This window comes from Mytilus galloprovincialis, chromosome 6 (genome assembly GCF_965363235.1).
Source record: "Mytilus galloprovincialis chromosome 6, xbMytGall1.hap1.1, whole genome shotgun sequence".
Taxonomy (NCBI): Eukaryota; Metazoa; Mollusca; class Bivalvia; order Mytilida; family Mytilidae; genus Mytilus; species Mytilus galloprovincialis.
This window is the reverse complement of record NC_134843.1, coordinates 31,485,658-31,508,162: the sequence shown is the minus strand read 5'-3', so window position 1 is coordinate 31,508,162 and position 22,505 is coordinate 31,485,658. Positions and strand designations below refer to the sequence as shown.

Sequence of the window (22,505 nt, the reverse complement as noted above, 5' to 3'; positions counted from 1 at the left end):
TGGTAAAAGACGGACAGGGACAACTATAACAGGTCCAATGCAGGTTTGTACTCACCCTTGTGATAAGTCGTGTTCATAGAAAAATGACCACGACCAATCAGTGGACAAAGAACGGCTCTTTTAATGCCAATTCCGGTCCATTTAAGGTCGGCGATCCTTTTGTTAAAGTCAAGACTACAGGAGTATTATAAGCCTTCTTTGTCCTAATGTACAGTATAAGTGTGGAGGGAGTAGGGAAATTGTGGATGTCTTGGGAGCGGGAATCGTCAATTCTAAGTCAATAACTACAGGGAAGAGGTAATGTTTTATCATACTCAAGCTAAGGCCAATATGGGGGTAAAACGAATTATTTACTGGAGAAAATAAATAATGGTATCACAGTGTAACGAACTGAATAGACAGCTGTCACGGTGTCATGTATCGGAAATCAGAACCTTAGGTTTAACCCTAATTTGAATGAATTATATGACCTGTAATCTTTATAAAGTATCTTCACAAACTTTATGTTGATTAATTAGGAAGTACTATATTGTATTTGTTTTATTTGAGATGAATGTGTTTAATAATAATTTACGCAATGCTTGATTTCACTTTGAAAATCAAAGATACTTACAATTATGGATGTTTGATGTTGGAAATTCTATGAAAATCACTGAGATCATGTGAAGCATAGATATTCGGAATTGCATGAAAAACTACATGATTTATTGATTGGTCATTGATTCATTGATTAATTGGTTGATTGATTGATTAAATTCCAATAGCACATACTTCATGATGCATATTGAGGATGAGAACAAATTAACAATTATTACAATTGGTAGGTTATTCAAACATAATTATAATAAATAAGTATACATCTATAAAATAAATATAGAATCTATAGGCTATGATGGAAAGCTTTGTCTCTTTCTTAAATAAATGAGGGTGTGGATGGGGTTTACAGAATAGATAACTAAAGGCAAAATGTGCAGAATAAGGGACAAAAAATAAACAATACAGAAAACTAGGTAAAAAAATGAAGAATACAGAATAATTAGAGAATAACGGGGTGCTAAAATTTAGAGACTAAAGAATAACAGGCAAAATGTATAAAGAATAGAGAAAAAATGGTCTAAAAAAATTAAAGAATACAGAAATGAAGTGACCCCCTCCCCCATCCATACCTCATAAATGAGGGGAATGAAACTGTCAAAAAGATGCAAACTAGGTACCATCACTAAAAATATAGTTATGTGGCCAGTTTGCATTTTTGGAGACCTTCTTCTTCTTCAGGAAGTCCACTCTATCTGCATTAATTAGAGAGCCGTGGTGTAGTGGTTAGTGCATCGGACTACTAACACAAAGGTTCCTGGTTCGATACTCGTCTGGGATGAAAATTTCAGGAACTGAATTTTCGGCTCTCCCTTGACACCATTTGCGAGTATGGTCTCGAGGAAACGATGATAGTCCGTCGGAAGGGGACGATAAATGGCTGACCCGTGTTAAGAGAGAGCCATATCTCTTGCACGTTAAAGACACCCTTGTAGATTTCGAAAAAGAGCAGGCTAATGCCGCTACAAGGCAGCACTCGCACCCGCAAAGTGGAAAGGAATTAACATAAGTTGCAAAACTTGTTTCCCGATCCACTATAAATAAATATGTTTAAACTAATTAATTAAAAAAAAGACCGTTCTTTGGCTATATGACTGTCAATGATATAAGTGACAAGCTTACCGGTGTTGGAAAGGCAGTTGACTCATTAGATCCCATTCCCGCTATACAGATGCAAAGAGGTTACAGGGGCACAGTTATATTATAGAAAAAAGTTGTAGACTCTATAATTTCATCATTAACAATAGGAAACGAACGAATTCAAGGAATAGAAGTCACTAGTGATCCTAATTTAATTATTCTCTCTGTATATTTGCCTTGTAAAGGATTAGTGATTTTCAAGACTGTATTGCTCAGTTACATAAAATAGTCAGTCGTATAAACAAACACACCAAATAATTATTGGAGGAGACTTCAATGAGAGATTGTAAATGGTACAACATCACAAAGAAAGACCTGTGTCAAGGACTTCATTAAAGAGCATGATTTAGAAACAAAATATAATGGTAGCACTTTTATACATTCAAACGGCTGTGATACCACTGCCATTGACTATTTTATATTTCAAAATTTATATAAACATACAGTCCTTAAAATCTCGAAACTGGACATAATATCTAATGTATCAGATCATTATCCAATTAAACTGATCCTTCAATATCATCATCCAGTGAAACAAATCAAATCAAGCAATACTTCTGTCAAACCTCAGACCAAATGGGATAAAGTTGATACGCATGTACATCTATATGAGAGTATTATTGCTTTAGAAATATCAGACAGCAATCCAACAATAGAGACAGTAGAAGATATAACAAAAGCATTCAAGTATCTCAATGAAATTATTGTTAAATCTACTAAAGCTGCAGCACCAGCAATTAAAATGGGGTAAAAAGACCTAAGCTACAAGTAATGAATGACGCCATTAAAGAAGCTATAAAAAAAGAAACTTGCTTTTCACGACTGGAAGTTAAATGGACGTCCAAAAGAATCCGATAGTATATATTTGAAAAAGAAAAAACTAGCAACGCACATTCTACGTAAAGAATGCAGATTAGAAGTAGCTAAACGTAGAATAAATGAACGTCAAAAACTAATTAATGCTAGAACATCAGACAAAAACATGTTTTATAAAATTATAAAAAAAGTCAAAGAGGAAAATCATCTAGATGTATAGATCAATTACATGTAGATGATAATACCTATTACAACGATAATATCATTGAAGGCTGGCGTTCACACTTTCATAAGCTTGTAAAAAAGGAACCAAATCAAAATTACGACACTCAATACCTAGCTATAGATCTCATTGAAAAAGAAGCTAAAATTATAATCGACATATGTAAAGATCGTTTCAAGCATAACCCTATTACAGAAGAAGAGATTTCAAAAGCAGTATCATGTTTAAACAGGAATAAAGCTGCTGACTACTTTGGTGTAAATGCTGAAAATATCATACAAGGTGGTAAACAATTGCAACAATATTTACAACTACTTATCAACAGATCTTTTGAACTAGGCTGTATATTTGATATTCTGAAAATTGGTACACTATTTCCTGTATTCAAGAATAAGGGTGATGCAAGATATGCGAAAAACTATAGAGGAATAACAGTCACACCTATATACTCCAAAATAATTGAAAAGATAATTAAATTACGGGAAAACCCTATCATCCTGGAGAAACAAAACCTATTACAAAGAGGATTTACTGAGAACACCACCCCTCTGTTATGTGAATTAATTATTGAAGAGTGAGTTTGAGCGTGAACGTAAAGATCTCAAACTACCAACATGCATAGCTTTACTTGATGGTAAATCGGCATTTGATGTGTTTGTACATTCAAATCTTATGAGGAGATTAGATCAAACAGGAATGATCAATCCATAATATTGATAAATAGCCTCTATAAAAATGCAACATCTTGTATAAAATGGAGAAATAAAACTTCAGAAGTCTTTGAAATTGAACAGGGTGTACGCCAAGGTGGTGCCAACAGAATACCTATTAGAACTAAAGTTGCAACAGGAAATTACATACTGCAAATCAAATAGAGACAAATTCAACAAATGTGAGGTATCAGCCACCTGCAAAATTTGTAATAAAGAGGACGAGACGATTGAACAATATCTTATCTCTTGTATTCATCTAGAACCGGACAGAGAAATTTTTTTAAAAGTGATACGTGAGCAATGTCTAAGATTGGTAGAACTATTTAACATTAGTTTGGATATAAACTTAAGGTTTATGACCCCTTCTGTAGCCATTTTTGTACGAACTTTTCAAACTTCAATAGTATCAAAACTACAGATATATGAATAATAGAGATAGGCCATTTTGTACATATATCAAGGGGAAACTTGATGCAAAGCATTATTATTTACTGTTTCATTGCATTTAATAGAAACAGAGGACTTTGTGGCAAATAAACCAAGATTTTTATAGAAAATCCACAGCCTTTAATACAGAGATTTCTGTTATAAAATTTGAAACATGGAATATTTTACTCACTTGCTTTTCTATGATGTGCTAGCGTTCATTGTTTACAAAAAGTTCTAAACAACCGGCTGTAAATTCCAAAACACCTCGTGCTGAGTCACTAAAGTCGAGCGCATCCCAGTAAAAGATGTTGTCTCTTTGGCACATTCCCCATTTCCGTTCTCAATTTTATTGGTTTGGTCCATATTTATATTTGTTTTAACCAATAACTACATTAATAAACTTGTTTCAAGGAAATCAATGCTAGCACTGCATGCAATAATCTTATATCTATCAGTCACCAAATTGCCACATATGAGAGTACAAGGATAAAGGCTGTGGATTTTCTATAAAATTTTCATATGTTTAGCATTGAATCAACACAAGGGTACATAATCCTTAATCCATGTGATTATTAACCCATACTATCTCGTGAAATTCTGTGCTTGCACTCAACCTAGTGATTTATGTAGCTTTATTAGCTTGCATGTTGAACCTGCTTGTAGAACACTTATATATAACTGACCTGCATATGCAAAGGTACAAGCTCCTAAAAACTGGACAGAAAAACTTAAGAAAGTCATATTTAGCTAAGTAGTAATTGTGTGTGGACTGTAAGTTATCAGTATTAATTTAAATGAAATATATTCTAAATTCCGTAAGTAAGACTTAATTTGATATGTGATATTGGTGAAGGAATATATTGGCATACTTTTATTGTGTACAGACTATTATAATTCTATTGGTGATTGGATTTATATTGGATTTATTACTTCGTACTGAAGGTGTGCCTATATTGGCAGAATATATGAAAACTATGAAGATACAGAATACCGAATACAGATACAGTAATAACATTGGTTTCTCTCCCCTGTACTAAAATTACCCTAAAGTAAACATGTTTTCGAGCTCGACAAATCAATCTACCAAAAGAAAACTTGCAACGACAGAAATAGATGACTCTTCGGACCCATCAGACAACAGTGCATTAGGTAATCGGGATGAAGAAAGGTTTCGAGCGATGGAATGGAAAAGAGAAAAGTTGGGTGACATTGGAGTGTATTTTTCCCAAAATCCTATTCTTTTATCAGATTTGTTAGATAAATTAAAATCACAAAAGGGGACAAGAGTTACCATGCCAGGTTTTACGAAACATCTCATTAAGTTTACGAAGGAAGTGTTACCTTTCTCTTTGAATGACATTAATTGGAATAAAGATATCAGTATTTGTTTTGACCGAGAAAGGGAAGCAATGGAACAGATTCGGGAAGTACAAAGGAATTTGGTCGATTTTGCAGACAGAACAGAGAGTGAAATCCCTTTTTCAGTTGATAAGCTTGCTAAAAGGTAACTTGGTATACACAGAGATGTCAATGTAGACTTAGTCATGTTAGTATAGGAATCCTATTCAAATCAGCATGATCAGATCATTTTAAACACGTTATCGCTATTTATAATTCAGTCCATTCCTAATCCAAATAATTCAGTCCCTCCCCATCATCGATCTCACCTACTTGTGAGTAAATGAAGTAATCGTAGATCACAGGAATATAAATATAACGACTGAATTATCCAGTTAGTCCAATCAGGAAAGAACAGTCACTTAGACAACTTCCTGTATTTGTCAAATATCCCCAAAACAAAGGTCATCAGTAACGAGCTGAGGGAGGAGAAAGTTTAAAAAGAAATCTTTGTGAAACTTTGATACATGTAGATTATGATCCACGTTTTCAAACACAAATTAAAGTAATAAAAACGTTTTTGTTTTGAAGTGTTTTAAATATGATGGTTTTATTAAACAAGTCTCTTTGAAAAGTTTTATGCATAATACATGTACATGTAGATTGTTTAAACATGGCCCCAGATAGCTCAACTGGATTAAAAATTCAGAACTTATCTGGATTGCAATAAATAGCGATAAGGTGTATTGCCAATATTGGTTTAAAATTCAAATATTGGGTTGTTATCGACAAGACAAACATACAATATTCAAAGTTATCCAACATTCATATTATGTAAGTACATGTATATCATAATTTAGATCTTCTTCTTCAGATGTACAGTATCAGCTTCCATAATATTGAAGATAACAAATGGTTGCATGTGCAGCATATGTGATTAAAATTATACTCCTTCACATTAATCTTTACTTAAAAAAATATTTTGGAGGAGGTGATTCTTTTGCAAATTTTAAAATGAAAGTACAATTCTGAAAGTACAATACTCATGACAGCTTGCCTCAGATCAGCTTGCATCACAAATGAAAAGGACTTGCATTGAATCTTACTGAGTAAGGATCTACCACCTTGACCATAACCATGTTGACCAACTGATTAAAAGGAGGTTAATCCAGCTTTATTAAAAAACCTACCAACCAGTCCCACTTATCGTGCTATAATGAAAAGGAGTTTTATCATGCTTGAATTTATGACTAAAATCAGCAAAGACCAATCTGATACAAAAATATTAAACAATACTTTTAGATATTTGGATGATATATTGGCTCTCAATAATGATGACTTCAGTTTGAATACTAAAGAAATTTATCCTGTTGATCTAACTTTAAATAAAGCTAATACTAACAATGAACACTGCCATTTCCTCGATCTTGATATATATATCATTAACGGGAAGCTTAATACCAAAATTTATGATAAAAGATATGATTTTACATTTCCTAATGCTAATTATCCATTTTTTGATGGTGACGTTCCCTTGTCACCATCTTATGGTGTTTACATATCTCAACTTGTAGGATTCACTCATTTATGTAACGTATTATATTTTAGCGAGAGAAACTTATGTATTACTGAAAAATTATTACACCAGGGTTTTTTGATATCACAAACTAGTCAAAACATTTACTTAATTTTATCATCGGTACAAGGAGATCATTCGTAAATACAACATGCAGACATCTTATATGTTCAGGTATTTCACATCCAATTTTTTATGGTAATATTATTCACAAAGCACAAAAATGTTGACATTCATCTCAAAAGCTAACAAAACCTTTAAACAGACTTATTAAGAAGGGATATAGTTACGATACTGTTGTTGGGGTCATTAAAGATTGCATATTTTGGCTCTAATATTGATTCACTTACATGTATAGGGTCTTTGCATCGGAAATAAACACATTTATTATTAAACCAGTTGTTGGCATGATACAGGTTATGTTCTTCTCATATATTTTATGATGGTATAATACTAAACCCCTAACGGGAAGGATTATGCTTGATATTCATATGATGAAGACATAATCTTTCAATCAGTTTAATTGAGGTCTGGAGCTGGCATGTCAGTAACTGCTAGTAGTCCTTTGTTAATTTATGTATCATTGTCATTTTGTTTAGTTTCTTTTGTTACCTATTCTGTGGGATTTTCTCGCTGCATTGAAGACCCATTGGTGGCCTTTGGCTGTTATCTGCTCTTTGGTTGGGTTGTTGTCTCTTTGACACATTCCCCATTTCCAATTTTATTGAAAAACATCTTCTAACTTGTCCCCCCCCCCCCCTCACTTATAGATTATTACATGTACATGACATTTTTCATATGGGCCCTACATGTAGTATCAGAAAGAGACTCTCATATCCAAACGAGGGCTTCAGCCAAAGGTAATACATGTACATGTAGAGGAATTTAAAAACTGTTTACATTGCATAGCAATGCAAGGATCTACATTTGTATTTATCACATAGATATGAAATTGGAACCAAAGCATTTTTTTTAACATTCCAAAGAATGCATGTATTTTCTATAGCCTAATTAAGCACAGTTTGTCTCCTCAGACTTTCAACAACAACATCCGATAATTAAAAATTATGTAAAAGTAAAAGATAGGATTATTTCATATTTGTTTTACTTAAATGTACAAAAAAGTTTAGGTGCGAAAGTCTTATTTTCTTTTCTTTTTTGGGTAAAGATTGCATGAAATGCAATCAAAACCCTATGTTACTGACTTGATATCTAAATCTTCCAAGGCTGATTACTACCTTTTTGATACACAAAATTTAGTGCATTGGTCATAACATTCTATACATCCTATCCATGAACATTTTCAGATATTTATCAATGTAATATATGCTCAGATATTCAAGTCACAAAATAATGCTACATATGCACCTGTCAAAAAAATTACATAACATTTGCAAGGTGCAGGAATCTAATATCTGTTCTAAAAATATAAATGATGTCATTGTTAAATTCATCTTTAAAAATTGGAGTTATCTCCCATTGTCCAGAACTACAACCAATGCTTTATTTAATGTAATGTTTATTAATTTTACTTCACACTGATACATTAAAGCAATCTTTACCCTTCAGTACAGGCACTTTCATTAATTTCTCTTGACTTCTTTTCTCTATTAAATCATCTTCCCTAGCCAAGGGTTACGATCTAGTCCCTTTCTTTTCACCCTTGGTGGATAAAAGTATCATTTCCGAGATGCGATATATTGATTTCTATTAGTCGCAGTTGCATCCAATCAAAAGGCATTTTTAAGATGATCACGTGTAAATGAGAAAATGTAAAAAAATGTAAAAAAAACCCAATGCCACGTGTAACAAGTCTTTACGTAGAAAGATATTTGGTGACCATTTTAAAGTTCTTAATTAACTAATTGAAGTTTCTGGGTACATTTTGTATGTTTCTCGCGCAAATGTTGGAATGTCAACATATATTTTCAGTTCCTGCTTCAGAAAATTTGTAAACGCAAGACACAACCATTTTTGCACCTCTACTCTAAAGAGAGTTCAAGTGTTGCCATTGGTCAAGAATGATGATGTCAGAATGGGCGTGACTTTTATATTCTTGTAAATGGGCATTGTAATCACAAATGTTGGCTTAATCTGCCAAGGGTGGAGATAAAAGGACTGGATCGTAACCCTTGGCTAGCAAAGATGCTATTAAATAATTAAATAGAATGTTTTTAAATTGTCTGTCCTAAATAATTTTCATGAAAAGTATAATTTCATGGACAATTAAAATCTTGTTTGTCAGTTATTTTTGAAATACTGTACATTGTATCTTTTACAATTGCAAGTGTCCAGGGAGTAATTTATTAAGGCCTTGCACAGTTGCATTTATTGTGACTTAATTTGAATACAAAACTTGCTATCTATTTATATTATTTTCTTCAAAGTGACATGTATAATGTAAACAAAATATGAATCAATGTAAAAAAATTATAATTGATACATGTAATGAAATGTCTATACATGTATAAACATTACAAAACTTCTAAACCATTGAATTTTTGCAACCTTTTATATGATTTTTTCACTTACATGTAAGTGGGTATTGGCTGATTTTTCAAAACTTCTAAAAACATTCAGGGAGTCTGCCATTCCAAATTATTCTAACTAATTTCTCAAGTACAAAGTACATCATCAAAACCAAAGATAAGACATTTATTTTAGATTACTGAAGTACAATGTACTTTGTTGTGTGAGCAAATACTTGACCTCTACCTATTAACTTGGAATCTAAAATTCCTTATTTTCTCCCTGTCCTTTCATCAAGAGGAAGTTTCACCATTTAAGTCTCAGAATTTGAAGTACATTAGAACATGTATTTATGTACAGAATTTGATTTTTGAATCTGTAAACTGTACATTTTGTAACTTATTTCTAACATTTGACTTTGTAGACTATTGCACCGTTGGTTTGAGGACACATTTGACTTTCTTGCTGAAGTAAAAGAAATGCTACAAAAATTGAATAATCCATATCTAAATCATGGAGTTTCTAAGGAAGGCACAACAATTTTGAAGGATTCTGCATTTACAAACTTATTCATGAAATTTACCGAAATTTTCTTCCTGAAGCCAGAGTAAGTACAATGGATGTATTTTAAATTAACCTGTAGTCATTGTACATTTAGTTGTGACAGTGAATGAAATTTTACATATATCATATTTTCACACATTGGCAAATTAAACATTTAAGTATTTTTTTTCCCCCAGTTACATGAGATTCCTCAGAATCTTGCAATTGGACTTAAATATGGCATAGACGTAATAAATTTTTATCTCTCCCTTACACACACAAATTTAAACTTTTGGGGTATATTATAATTTTATTATATATTGGATTCCTCTTGACTGTCCATTTGTTTATAAATTTTGTACATTGTACACCCAATACCCCACTGGTTACTAGATAGATTTGTGTAAAACTTTATCATCTAAAGGTAGTTATAATTGTAAGTAAATCATATGAGGAAATAAATATTATTTTAGTCAAGAAATCATCCAGGGGAGATAAATTAACAAGTTCTTTGTTTTTATGCCCAAGCCGTAGCGGAGGGGGCATTAAGTTTTACCCTTGTCCGTCTGTATGTCCCAAAATTGGTTTCTGTTCTCTAACATGAGTTTGCCTCAACCAAATGTTATGGAACTTATACAAATTACCAATTACTACATATCACAGATCAAGTATGAATTTTGGTGGCGTCATTTTAACTGTTCTTGAGTTATGTCCCTTTTTAAATGGAAAAATTGCAAAATTTTTAGTTTCCGTTCTCTAACTTAAGTTTGCCTCAACCAAATGTTATGAAACTGATACACAATGCTTATTACCAATAAATACAGATCAAGTTTGATTTTTTTTTTATTATCATATGGCTATGATTTGTTAGCAAGAATAACTATACACAATATGTTGATTATCACAGACACTGTATGCATTGACTGTTCTATGAGGATGTGGCCAAAATTATGAAATACAAATTTTATACTGCCAGCCCCACAAGATTTACCAGTCTATAAATTGAGAAATTTTTGTGATGTTTTCAATAATACTAAAATTGAACAAAAATAAAAACTCGGATTGAAATTTCCTGAGTGTAAAAGGGATTGGTCAGTGTTAATTTTTCTTATGAAACTCTGCAACTGGTGTGAGTTTGAGGATTTGATGAAATTATTTTGGGGTTTTTGAGCTACATTTTCATTGCAATATATGACTTCCTTTGCAGAGTTAGTGAAAACAAGAAAACAGTTTTGAAGATCAGAAATAAGGTTGTTGGATGTGTTCCTGATATTGGTTTCTATGAGCATGATGGTGAAAGACACAGGGCTCGTCTACTAATAATGTTGACTGAGGTATATAAACTGTTAAAAACATTGTTTATAAAAGTAAGCATCCACCACATTGTTGAAACCTTGAACTTTTCATATTCCTGTTCCAAGGTAGGCCCCTTTCTGTTATCTATTGGGCGTCAGTTTTTGTGTTCTACATAATTGGATTTTTTCGTTCTTAAAATGAAAAAAATAGAAAACAAATAGAAATTATTTATGTGTGTGCAGCTAAGCTTATGTTACATGTATGGAGATGAAATGTAATAATATTAGCTACACCAAGGAATAAACTTTCCAAACCCTAAAATTATATTAAAAAAAGTTATTTCAAATCTAATTACATCAAAAACAAACTTATTGTATATCAGATGATCATTTCAAAATTTTGAATTTGAATTTTAAGAATATAATAATTTTTCAGTTGTATTTATACATTAAATGTTTAATTTTTAACTTTGTTTTTGTTATCATCTACTTTCAATGACTTTTATATGAAAGACATATATATTTCATGATATTGGAGTTTGAAGTGACAAATTTTAAATCCTTCAAAAATCCCTTTCTTTCTTCATTCGTATGTTTGATATAAATGTAATCATAAGGTATTAACTGATGGAATTTAAAAAAAAAAAATATTTATTTGGAAAACATTCGGATGCAACATTATGGTTCACACTGTAATATATTATAATAAAAACCAAACATTGAAGCACTGCAAGGGAATACACACTTAATTCTTTTTCAAATCTCACCACTTCACCCTATCATTTTTAAAGAGAAGTCACTTCTCACTATGATTTGGAAGTAGTGTGAGCCCTGAATCTAAATTTGTTTTTGTTTTATTTAGCTTAAAAGTAATGCCTTAAAGAAGAGATCAGATGTAGAAGAAGATTCAAACTTGCCTTTGATAGAGAGCTATTTGGAATCAGGTGTAAAGGGACAAATAGGAATACAACTGGTTTCTGAATGCTGGAACTCTACATTTTGTCCAAACACATTAGGAATAATTTGTATGAAAACAAAGGTTAGTGTGAAATAAACAAAGATTAAAAAGATATATTTTTGTGTGTGAGTGTTAATTTATATAGTCAAGGAACAGTAGATGGGCTATTTCACAGATTTATGAAAATTTTTGCATGCAACTTTGGCTCGTTTAACTGTTATTGAATTTTTTAAAAAAATAATGCATTTATCTAGTTCATTGTCTGAAAAACTACTAATTGAATTATCTCAAAATAAGTGAACATTTGTATAGAAAAAACATGAAATATTCAAAAAGCATTCTTTTATCTGTATGCTGTTTTTTTTTTATCAAAATTGGTGACATATCCCATTTATCATATCTCTACCGTAAGTCCATTTAAAAAATAACAACATTTTGTAATGTTACAATTTCCGTAATAAAATGTTGTATTATATTTCTGATGGATATCCCAGAATGTGAGACAAAAGGATTCCAGCATAACAATTAACTTTAACTGAGTGTAATAAGCAGTATCATCTTTATCAGTAATGGGTCAATTATATTTGGTAAATATAGTCATTTCAAAATTTGTAGGTCTGAATTTTCAAGTTTAATTGAGGTGGTAAAATAAGGAAAGACCTAAGTTTTATAGTGGGGTGCTAATTTTCGCCATATCTTTCCATGTTTTCTGCAGTTTATGTTCAGGTCTATTTGTTTTTGAAGTATACTGATATTTCTATATGAAGATAACTTCAAATGCAAAACATTCCTAAGCTTGAAAACGGCATGTTGTTTGTTTAAAAATAATCACCTGTAAAGTTAGATTAAAGGGTGTTTGAAATTTCCTGATGTTTTGTCAATGGGGGACACATATTCGCCTTTTTACATATCTATTTAAAACCAAATAACTGCAGCTTTATATAATATTTATCAAATAAATTTCATTATAGATGAACAGCAGACATTTCAAAGATGTAAAAAACAGAAATTTAGGCCAATCAGTCAAAAAATTACTACGAAAAACTTCTTTGAAAATCGTGTTTTTCATTCAGGAAATTGACCGAAAATCGTTGTCTGTTTTTCGGTCCTTTGCAGTAAGTGCAGCAATTTTGTTTAAGTTTTAAAAAATAATCATTTGTTATAAAATTATAATTTATTGTCATATTTCTTCCATTTCAGCCATCTTTTGAAGTGTTTACACCTCAAAATCATAAATAGGTGAAATTGTGTCCCCAGCGAATATGTGCCCCCCACTCTACATATTTTACAACAATTTATATTCTCGTCATTTTTTTACTGTTGAGAATAAACCCTAGAAGCATATTAGTTAGTGAACAAGAACTATTTGAACTTTTTATACTTTAATTTGATATCGTTTTTTTTTTTGTTTTTTTTAGATTATGTTTATGTACTTGGAAATGAATCCTGAACAGTGTGAAGCATTGACAAAAAACAAAGATTTAAAAGGGAAGACTTCTTGCATCCAGTACTCTAAGCCTTATGACATAATGAAAAAGGAAGACAGGGATCAACTTATAGACATACTCTTTTGGTTAGGATGTGTTCAAAAACATGATTTTTATAGTTATTATCTGATGTAATTATGAATAAGTTGGCAAACAAAACTCGCAGCAACATGTTGCTTTTGTGAGGTTGCTTAGTATTCCCAAGCTTGCAAAGCAGAAGAGGATCAAAGGCTTGATTCTGTCTGTGTGTCTAACATGCATTCAATCTGTCATAGTTCTCAAATCTTTCTGTTGACATGCTTGAACCAATTGGTGTAAAGCCATATTGTTGAAAGAGTAGAATGGTTTTTGAGGGAACTGTAGCCCAAGGCCATGGGGAATTGTATAAAAACAAGATTGTCACACATACAGTTGTCTCGTTGGCAATCATACCACATCTTCTTTTTTATGTATACCATATCTAACATCAGATTGATATCTTCAAGAATAAGGAAAAGCAAAATTGGACAACTGATTGACTTCAGAAGGTTAAAGAAGACTAACTGCTAACAGCTGTTACGCAAGAGGAAAATCGTTTTTTCTCTTGATTACATAACAAGAAATTTCTATAGACTTCCACAGGTCTCTATTTAGCAGATACGCTGCAAGTTTCATTTTAAAATCTATGGTTTGACCGACCAGGGCACTGACTTTTGAGTACCATTTTCAGGAATAACACATGACTACTGAGATTGTTCAAATCGATAAATATGTAAACTAATGTTAAGTACAGCTCTTTGTAAGAACCAGGCAGAGTGCGATACATGAAGGTTTCCAATTTTTCCTATAATTGGCCTAGTAGAAGCAATAAATGAATATTGCTCAAAAAATAATTTTGAGTGGGAAAATATGAGTGGTTGCCATGGTAATGGACACTCTATTTTTTGGTTGTTAAGCGTTGTAAAATCTTTCAAAAATCAGCTAAATCACCACAATTCAGAGCTTGAGTATGAATAGAATCGTGCATTATTCATTAATTTTCATATGTAACATTGATAGAACTTGGTTTAAGCTTCATTTTAGTGAAGATTGCATGTCAACCAAATTTGTAAATTTTTTGAAAAATTTTACGAAAAAATGCATATTTTCAACTTTTCTGAAATTGGGATTTTTGCTGAAATATCAAATTTTCTCTGGTGTTTTTCAGAAAAGTGCAAACGTGTACAGAATAGTTAGCACTGAAGTTTGGATACTTCTTTACCAAATTAAGTAGTGAAATGCGTGGGATTTTTTCAAGTTTTATCACCATAGCAACCGATTTTTTCCTTGGACACGGAGTTTTTATTTGCAGAATATTGCAGTTTAAGAGCTTAAATGTCCTGAATTGTTTAATAACCGATAAGAACAAGAATGTGTCCACAGTACACGGATGCCCCACTCACACTATCATTTTCTATGTTTAGTGGACCGTGAAATTGGAATAAATTCTCTAATTTGGCATTAAAATTAGAATGATCTTATCAAAGGGAACATGTATACTAAGTTTCAAGTTGATTGGACTTCTACTTTATCAAAAACTACCTTGACCAAAAACTTTAACCTGAAATTTGCACTATCATTTTCTATGTTCAGTGAACCGTAAAATTGGGGTCAAAACTATAATTTGGCATTGTAATTAGAAAGATCATAGCATAGGGCACATGTATACTAAGTTTCAAGTTGATTGGACTTCTACTTCATCAAAAACTACCTTGACCAAAAACTTTAACCTGAAATTTGCACTATCATTTTCTATGTTCAGTGAACCGTAAAATTGGGGTCAAAACTATAATTTGGCATTTAAATTAGAAAGATCATATCATAGGGCACATTTATACTAAGTTTCAAGTTGATTGGACTTCAACTTCATCAAAAACTACCTTGACCAAAAACTTTAACCTGAAGCGGGACAGACGGACGAACAGACGGACGGACGGACGGACGGACGAACGGACGCACAGACCAGAAAACATAATGCCCCTCTACTATCGTAGGTGGGGCATAAAAATACATAAAAGCTAACGCAAACTTTAAATTACAATCGTCAAGTGTTAGTGACTTTAATTGTTACCACAGAAACACATATTATCCATAACAACATTCAATCTGAAATTGCATAAATAGAAATTTATGTAAAAAAATACTAATGTTGGGGTTGGAAGGTTAGAAAAAGTGGGGGGTAGGTTTATTTTTTAAAGATATCATACATGTAGATTCTTGAAAAGATTATGTTTGGTCGGAGAGCCTGATTATAAATAGAATCATTTTTTTCTTCAAAAATTTCATATATAAGATCGATAATCTATAACTTGGTTTTAGCTTCAGAGCTTAGTTAAGGTACATTGAAGTTCGCTTGTCATGTTTTGGGATTTTTGTCAGATTTTCGGAAACCTCATGTTTTATTCATTTGAAAGCCTTAAAAAAAATGGCATTGACCCCCATTTATCTTTTTATAAATCTTTTACATGTAAAATGATAAGCCATCTGTAAAAGTCTTATAAAATTTAAATTTTTCTTTGATAGTTTTTGAGAATGTAAACCTGTCAGTGTCAATGATAAAGCTATGAAAAGTCAAGAGAGAATATTTTCCCGCCAAAATTTCAATGGCTAATATCTCGAAAACAAGCACATTGATTTGTATATTTTTTTACTCTTTTGATTCCTTTATTAATCCCCTATCGACATTCACTTATATTTAAATAGAAAGATCCAAAATAATGTCACACAATTGTGAAACTCCAAGTCAAATGGACAAAGGAGTAGGTCCGGTAAGGGCCCATTTTGGCCTCAAATTTCAAGTTCATCTAACGGAAGATTTAAGACACTTTTTAAACACTTTAAGTGTCTATTTCAATAGATTCGATTGGTTAATGTGAAAGATTTTAATTGATTTAGTCATTAAAAACGCTCCGATGTGAGCTTAAATATGACAAATCTGTCAAATATGCCAAAAAATGCCACTTTTCATACTGTTTTTGTCAAAAATAAAAGTGGCCGCATCCATGTTCATCCACAACCTTTATATATGTTATGTATTATCACTAAATACAACTTGCATTCAAATATTATGGATGAACACGAATGCGGCCTCTTTCGTTTAAGACGGAAACCGTCTAAAATTTAACTAAAATGCTACAATTGTGAAGATTTCAGTAATTTAGCATGACTTAATGATGCTAGTACATTGTAGTACGCGATATATGTGTATTGTATGGTCAAAAACAGCTCATATTTACATGTATGTAGCAGAAACGTTCTACTTTCCAATAGATAACTGAAAGATAACATTTTCACAATTTTGTAAAACTGCTATATTTTGGGGCCAAAAAGGGGTCTTACTGAACCTACTCCTTTATCTTTCTGCTTTAAAATGAATTTTTAATAAGGAAACATTTTTTTTCAAATCTCAGAATATGATCAAGATTCTTTGATAGAAAGTCATTGAATTTTCATTTCAATATAATGAAGTATTTTTAAGATGCTTGGGTAGCAATTTGAATAGAGAGAACAAAATTTTATTAATAAAACATCTTCATTCTATATATTTATTGCCAACCTACTTTACACAGTTCTCAAACGAGAGCTTACTTTGGAAGTATATTTATATTCGGTTATAGCTCTATTTATAGCAGGGTTGTTTTTTTTCTTCCATATACTCAATTTTCTTTGTAATATATATACTAGTAACAAGTATATCGTTTCTGGGGGCCTTTATAGTTTGTTGTTCAGTGTAAGCCAATGCTCCGTGTTGAAAACCGTACTTTGGCCTAATAGTATGATGGTTTACTTTTACGAATAGTGACTTAGATGGAGTTTTCTTATTGGCATTCATACCCCATTTTCTAATATTATTCTACTCATTATTGAAGTCAATGATATGAATTAATTATACAAGCATTTTACTTTGCAATGACTACAATGGTGATACATTTTAATATATACAGCCTCCTCTATTAATAACTACTGTTTCCTTTGAATCTTAAATAAGAAATAAGATAACACAAAGGTTTGCATTATTTCGCAAACATTGGAGAAAAATTTTAAAAAATGTGTGGCGCTAATACGCTTCCGTAGATTTTAAGAAAGGTAGTGCATATGTTAATTAAGAATCGGTGCTCCCCCATTACATAAAGAATTGAAAAATGCCAGATACTCGTAACGTACAACTGATAGAGTTGAGTATGAGCGTCATTTTTCAATCGAATTCTCACTTCATAATAATTTGAGGGAGGAACTCTTTCAACACATTTCTAGCACATCATGCACATCTCGATGTTAACACAAGAAAACTTTACTATTATGGGGGATACTGACGATCGTATTGTTAAACAATAGTTCTTTTGAATTATGTAGTACCTGTCTTGATACTGACTGTTATTTGATATATATATAGTGGTTTTTTTTCTATTTTGTTTTGGCTCCGATTGTGTCTGAGGCTTATGGTGCTATAAAGATAATTATATCATATTATTATTGTTGTAAAGTCTTCATGTTGATCCAATCATTATACCGCCGCTTCAAAAAAGTGGGATATACTGTTTTACCTCTGTCTGTCCGTCCTTCCAACCGTCCATCCGTCAGTCTGTCCGTCAGTTCATCCCTCTGTCCCATGAATATTTTCGTTGCATTTTTTTCATGAACTACATTACAAGGATTTCTGAAAGGTTTGTTGAAGTCGGCTATATCTGTGATAAGTTTTCAGATTCATTACTCAACCACTTCCTGTTTACCGAACACTTTTCACATGACAGCCAAATTAAAAAAAATCGTCATATTTTTCTGAGGAACTACAAAAAAATGATTTCTGAAATTTGGTTTCAAGGTTTATATTGGTCAGCTATACTGTGTGATGCTTTTTCAGATTCACAACTCAACAACGAAATATTTAAGCGGGGCATCATCAGTAGTTCGCACAATCACTGGTTGTTTATATGCTTTTTATAGACCCTTTAATTTGGAAAAATGAAATATTCTGTTCTGTTTTATTCTATATCATACAGATTTCTAATTGAGTATATAGAAAGTTAAGTATTCGAACTACCTTAGCCTTATGTTATATATATGGATTTATTTCTTTATAAACATGTTATTATATCTAAACGTGATAATACAGACAGACAATTTTTTTTATCCTGTTACCCTTAGGCTTGACTTGATGAGTGTTGGACTTATGGGTTGTCCGAGTTTTGGGCTGTCGAAGCAATGGATTGTCGGACTATTGGGTTGTTGGACTAATGGGTTGTTGGACTAATGGGTTGTCAGACTAATGGGCTGTTGGACCAATGGGCTGTTGGACCAATGGGCTGTCAGACCAATGGGTTGTCGGACCAATGGGCTGTCCGACTAATGGTCTGTCGGACTAATGGGCTGTCGGAATAATGGCGTGTAACCGTCTCATTAACAATTATACCACATCTTCTTTTTTAAATTAACAGAAAAGATTAAAAAAAAATCTACATGAAAGTCGAAAAATACAATATTGTATGTATGACAAAAAGAGGGCTCCAGAAAGGTTCTAAGATCAAATGGTCACTTTTAGAAATTTCTTTAGTTAACCAGGCCATTTGAGGCAAATTATACAGTTAATAGTGACACCAACAACATTCAAACTTGATCTCTGTGTGTATACATTTTTCATAAGATTTGATTGAGGCAAACTAAAATTATAAAATGGAAACCAACTTTGTGACGACTAATGTACTGACGAACATGGGTTAAACCTACTACAACCCCCCCCCCCCCCCCCCAAATTGCGGTTTGTTAATATTATGTTACGGGATAATTTTGTGATTTATGCTGGTGGAATAACATCTCCGACGGATGTGTGCCATAAGAAATTAAGAATTTTCTTACAATTGTTAGGGTCATATCTTGCCTTTCCATAAGTCAGGTTGCAATCCCATGAAGTTCATCATATGTTAACCTTAAACCAGATGCTCCACAGGGCACAGCTTTATACGACCGCAGGGTTCGAACCCTGAACAGTTGGGGCAAGTATGGACACAACATTCCAGCTTGATACAGCTCCGAATTTGGATTGCGATTAAATAGTTGACACAGCATAGTTTTCTGACACAGAATGAATGTGGTCTAAGAACTTAAACTTAAAAACTTAAAAATTGGACATTTACCTATCATGATCCAATATCCAAAATCTAAATACATGGTTAGATTCAGCATATAAAGAACCCCAAGAATTCATTTTTTGTTAAAATCAAACTAAGTTTAATTTTTGACCCTTTGGACCTTAATGTAGACTAATTTAAAAACGTGACCAAAAAATATGAATCTACATTCACAGTCAGATTCGGCATATATTCAATTTTTGATGAAATCAAACAAAGTAAAATTTTGACCCTTTGGGTCCCTAATTACTAAACTGTTGGGACCAAAACTCCCAAAATCAATCCCAACCTTCCTGTTATGGTCATAAACCTTGTGTTTAAATTTCATAGATTTCTATTTACTTATACTAAAGATATGGTGCGAAAACCAAGAAAAATGCTTAATTGGGCCCCTTTTTGGCCCCTAATTCCTAAACTGTTGAGACCAAAACTCCCAAAATCAATCCCAACCTTTCTTTTGTGTTCATAAACTTTGTGTTTGAATTTCATAGATTTCTATTTACTTATACTAAAGTTATTGTGTGAAAACCAAGAAAATGCCTAAATGGGCCCTTTTTTGGCCCCTTATTCCTAAACTGTTGGGACCAAAACTCTCAAAATCAATCGCAACCTTTCTTTTGTGGTAATTAATCTTGTGTTAAAATTTCATAGATTTCTATTAACTTAAACTAAAGTTATAGTGCGAAAACCAATGTGTCTTCGGACAACGAAACGCAATTATCTTTTCAAGTATCTACTTGTATGCAACATTTTAAAAAATCAACATACCCCCTCCCCCTTTTTCCATGCCCCCCAACCCCAATGTTTCATTATATATTACATTTATTGAACAATCTGAAGAAAAAAACCCAGACAAGACTGTGAGTGAAGCAAAGAATGAAGTCATATTCCAATTTGAAAATAAACACCCTCTATTTATATATTTTTTTACATAAATTTCTATTTATGCTTTTTTTTAGTGGATGTTGCTATGGATAATATGTCTTTCCGTGGTAACAATTGAAGTCAACAACACTTGACGATAGTAATTTAAAGTTTGCGTTAGCTTTTATGTATTTTCTTATCGGTTATTAAACAATTCAGGACATTTAAGCTCTTAGACTACAATATTCTGCAAATGAAAATTCCGTTTCCAAGGAAAAATCGGTTGCTATGGTGATAAAACTAAAAAAAATCCCACACATTTTTCTATTAAATTTGGTAAAGTAGTATCCAAACTTCATAACTACAGTGCTAACTATTCTGTACACATTTGCACTTTTCTGAAAAACACCAGAGAAAATTTGATAATTTCGCTAAAATCCCAATTTCAGAAAAGTTAAAAATATGCATTTTTTCGCAAAATTTTTCAAAAAATTTACAAATTTGGTTGACATGCAATCTTCACTAAAATGAAGCTTAAACCAAGTTCTATCAATGTTACATATGAAAATTAATGAATAATGCATGATTCTATTCATAATCAGGCTCTGAAATGTGGTGATTTAGCTGATTTTTGAAAGATTTTACTACGCTTAACAACCAAAAAATTGTGTGTCCGTTACCATGGCAACCACTCATATTTTCCCACTCAAAATTATTTTTTGAGCAGGATTAATTTATTGCTTCTACTAGGCCAATTATAGATAAAATCTGAAACCCCCCATGTATCACATGTATATAGCACTCTGCCTGGTTCTTATAAAGAGCTGTACTTAAATCTTGAATTCAAAATATTTGATACTTTATGGCTTATACTAAACTCATCATAGATACCACAACCAATGCAGTAATTAATTTTACTTCCCACTGATAAATTGAAGCAATCTTTACCATTCAGTGCTTCCAAGCCCTTTATTTGGCTTATATCTCTGAAACTAAAGAAAAAGTATAACGGTTGCATTATTTCATGCATCGATTGTAAATAAAAATAATAGGTTAGCAACGTAGTTTATTTTTGTATTGTATTTATGTATGTTCAACCAGCCATTAAGGATTGAAAGTACTTGGACTGAATCATTACCCTGATAGGCAAGTGGTAAGATTAACATTAACTCTGACGTAGAATAGCACGTTTGAGGTACATCAGTTGATCAAAACTTAAAGGTCACACCGGTAAAGATATACAATAATTTTATCGTTTATGAATAGTATGAATAGAATATAGTTTAGTTCTTTTAGGAACATCCTCTGCAGAATGTAAATAAGAATCTTCCCTTGTCCTTCTTGCTGCTTGTCTATATTATCCTTATTGTTAATTTCTTTAAAAAAAAAGAAAGAGCCACAGCGTTTTGCGTCAAAGAAAACAACAGGGCATACATAGACAAAACATTAGCAAATATAAATGACAAGAATACAAAAATGATCATAGAACAATTTAACAATGGTTGGATGCTTGAATACAGAGCCACATAAATGATTGTAAGGTCTTTATGTCTATTTGAGGAGTTAACGAGATCTTGACCTCATTTTAAGGGTGATGAGTCAATGTTATATATTTTTTATTTGTTCTGGTGGTGAAATTGAAAGGCGAACTTATTTGGTTTTTGAATTGATTGTTATGTTTGTGTCATTTCTTCGACAACATTAACATGGTTAATAAAAAAAGTAACTATTGGTATATCTTTCCCTTATTTAGCCAGATACTTTGAGCAATATGTTATCTATGTTTTTGTCGAGCTGCAACTTTTGTTGCAGAATGCTCGACATAGGGATAGTGATCCGGCGGCGGCGGCGTTAGCTAACTTCTTTAAAGCTTTATACTTTAGAAGGTGGAAGACCTGGATTGTTCATACTTTGTAT

At 32.1% G+C, this 22,505-nt stretch overlaps 1 protein-coding gene across 1 annotated transcript; it reads left to right on the top strand.

The window, feature by feature from the left end:
• Window positions 1-4,887: 4,887 nt before the first annotated feature.
• On the top strand, window positions 4,888-13,895 carry LOC143079368 (uncharacterized). Its single transcript, XM_076254646.1, has 5 exons — window positions 4,888-5,419; window positions 9,723-9,905; window positions 11,049-11,175; window positions 11,999-12,175; window positions 13,513-13,895. The coding sequence occupies exons 1-5, from the start codon at window positions 4,971-4,973 to the stop codon at window positions 13,714-13,716; spliced, it is 1,140 nt and encodes a 379-aa protein (XP_076110761.1). The 5' UTR covers window positions 4,888-4,970; the 3' UTR covers window positions 13,717-13,895.
• Window positions 13,896-22,505: the final 8,610 nt, after the last annotated feature.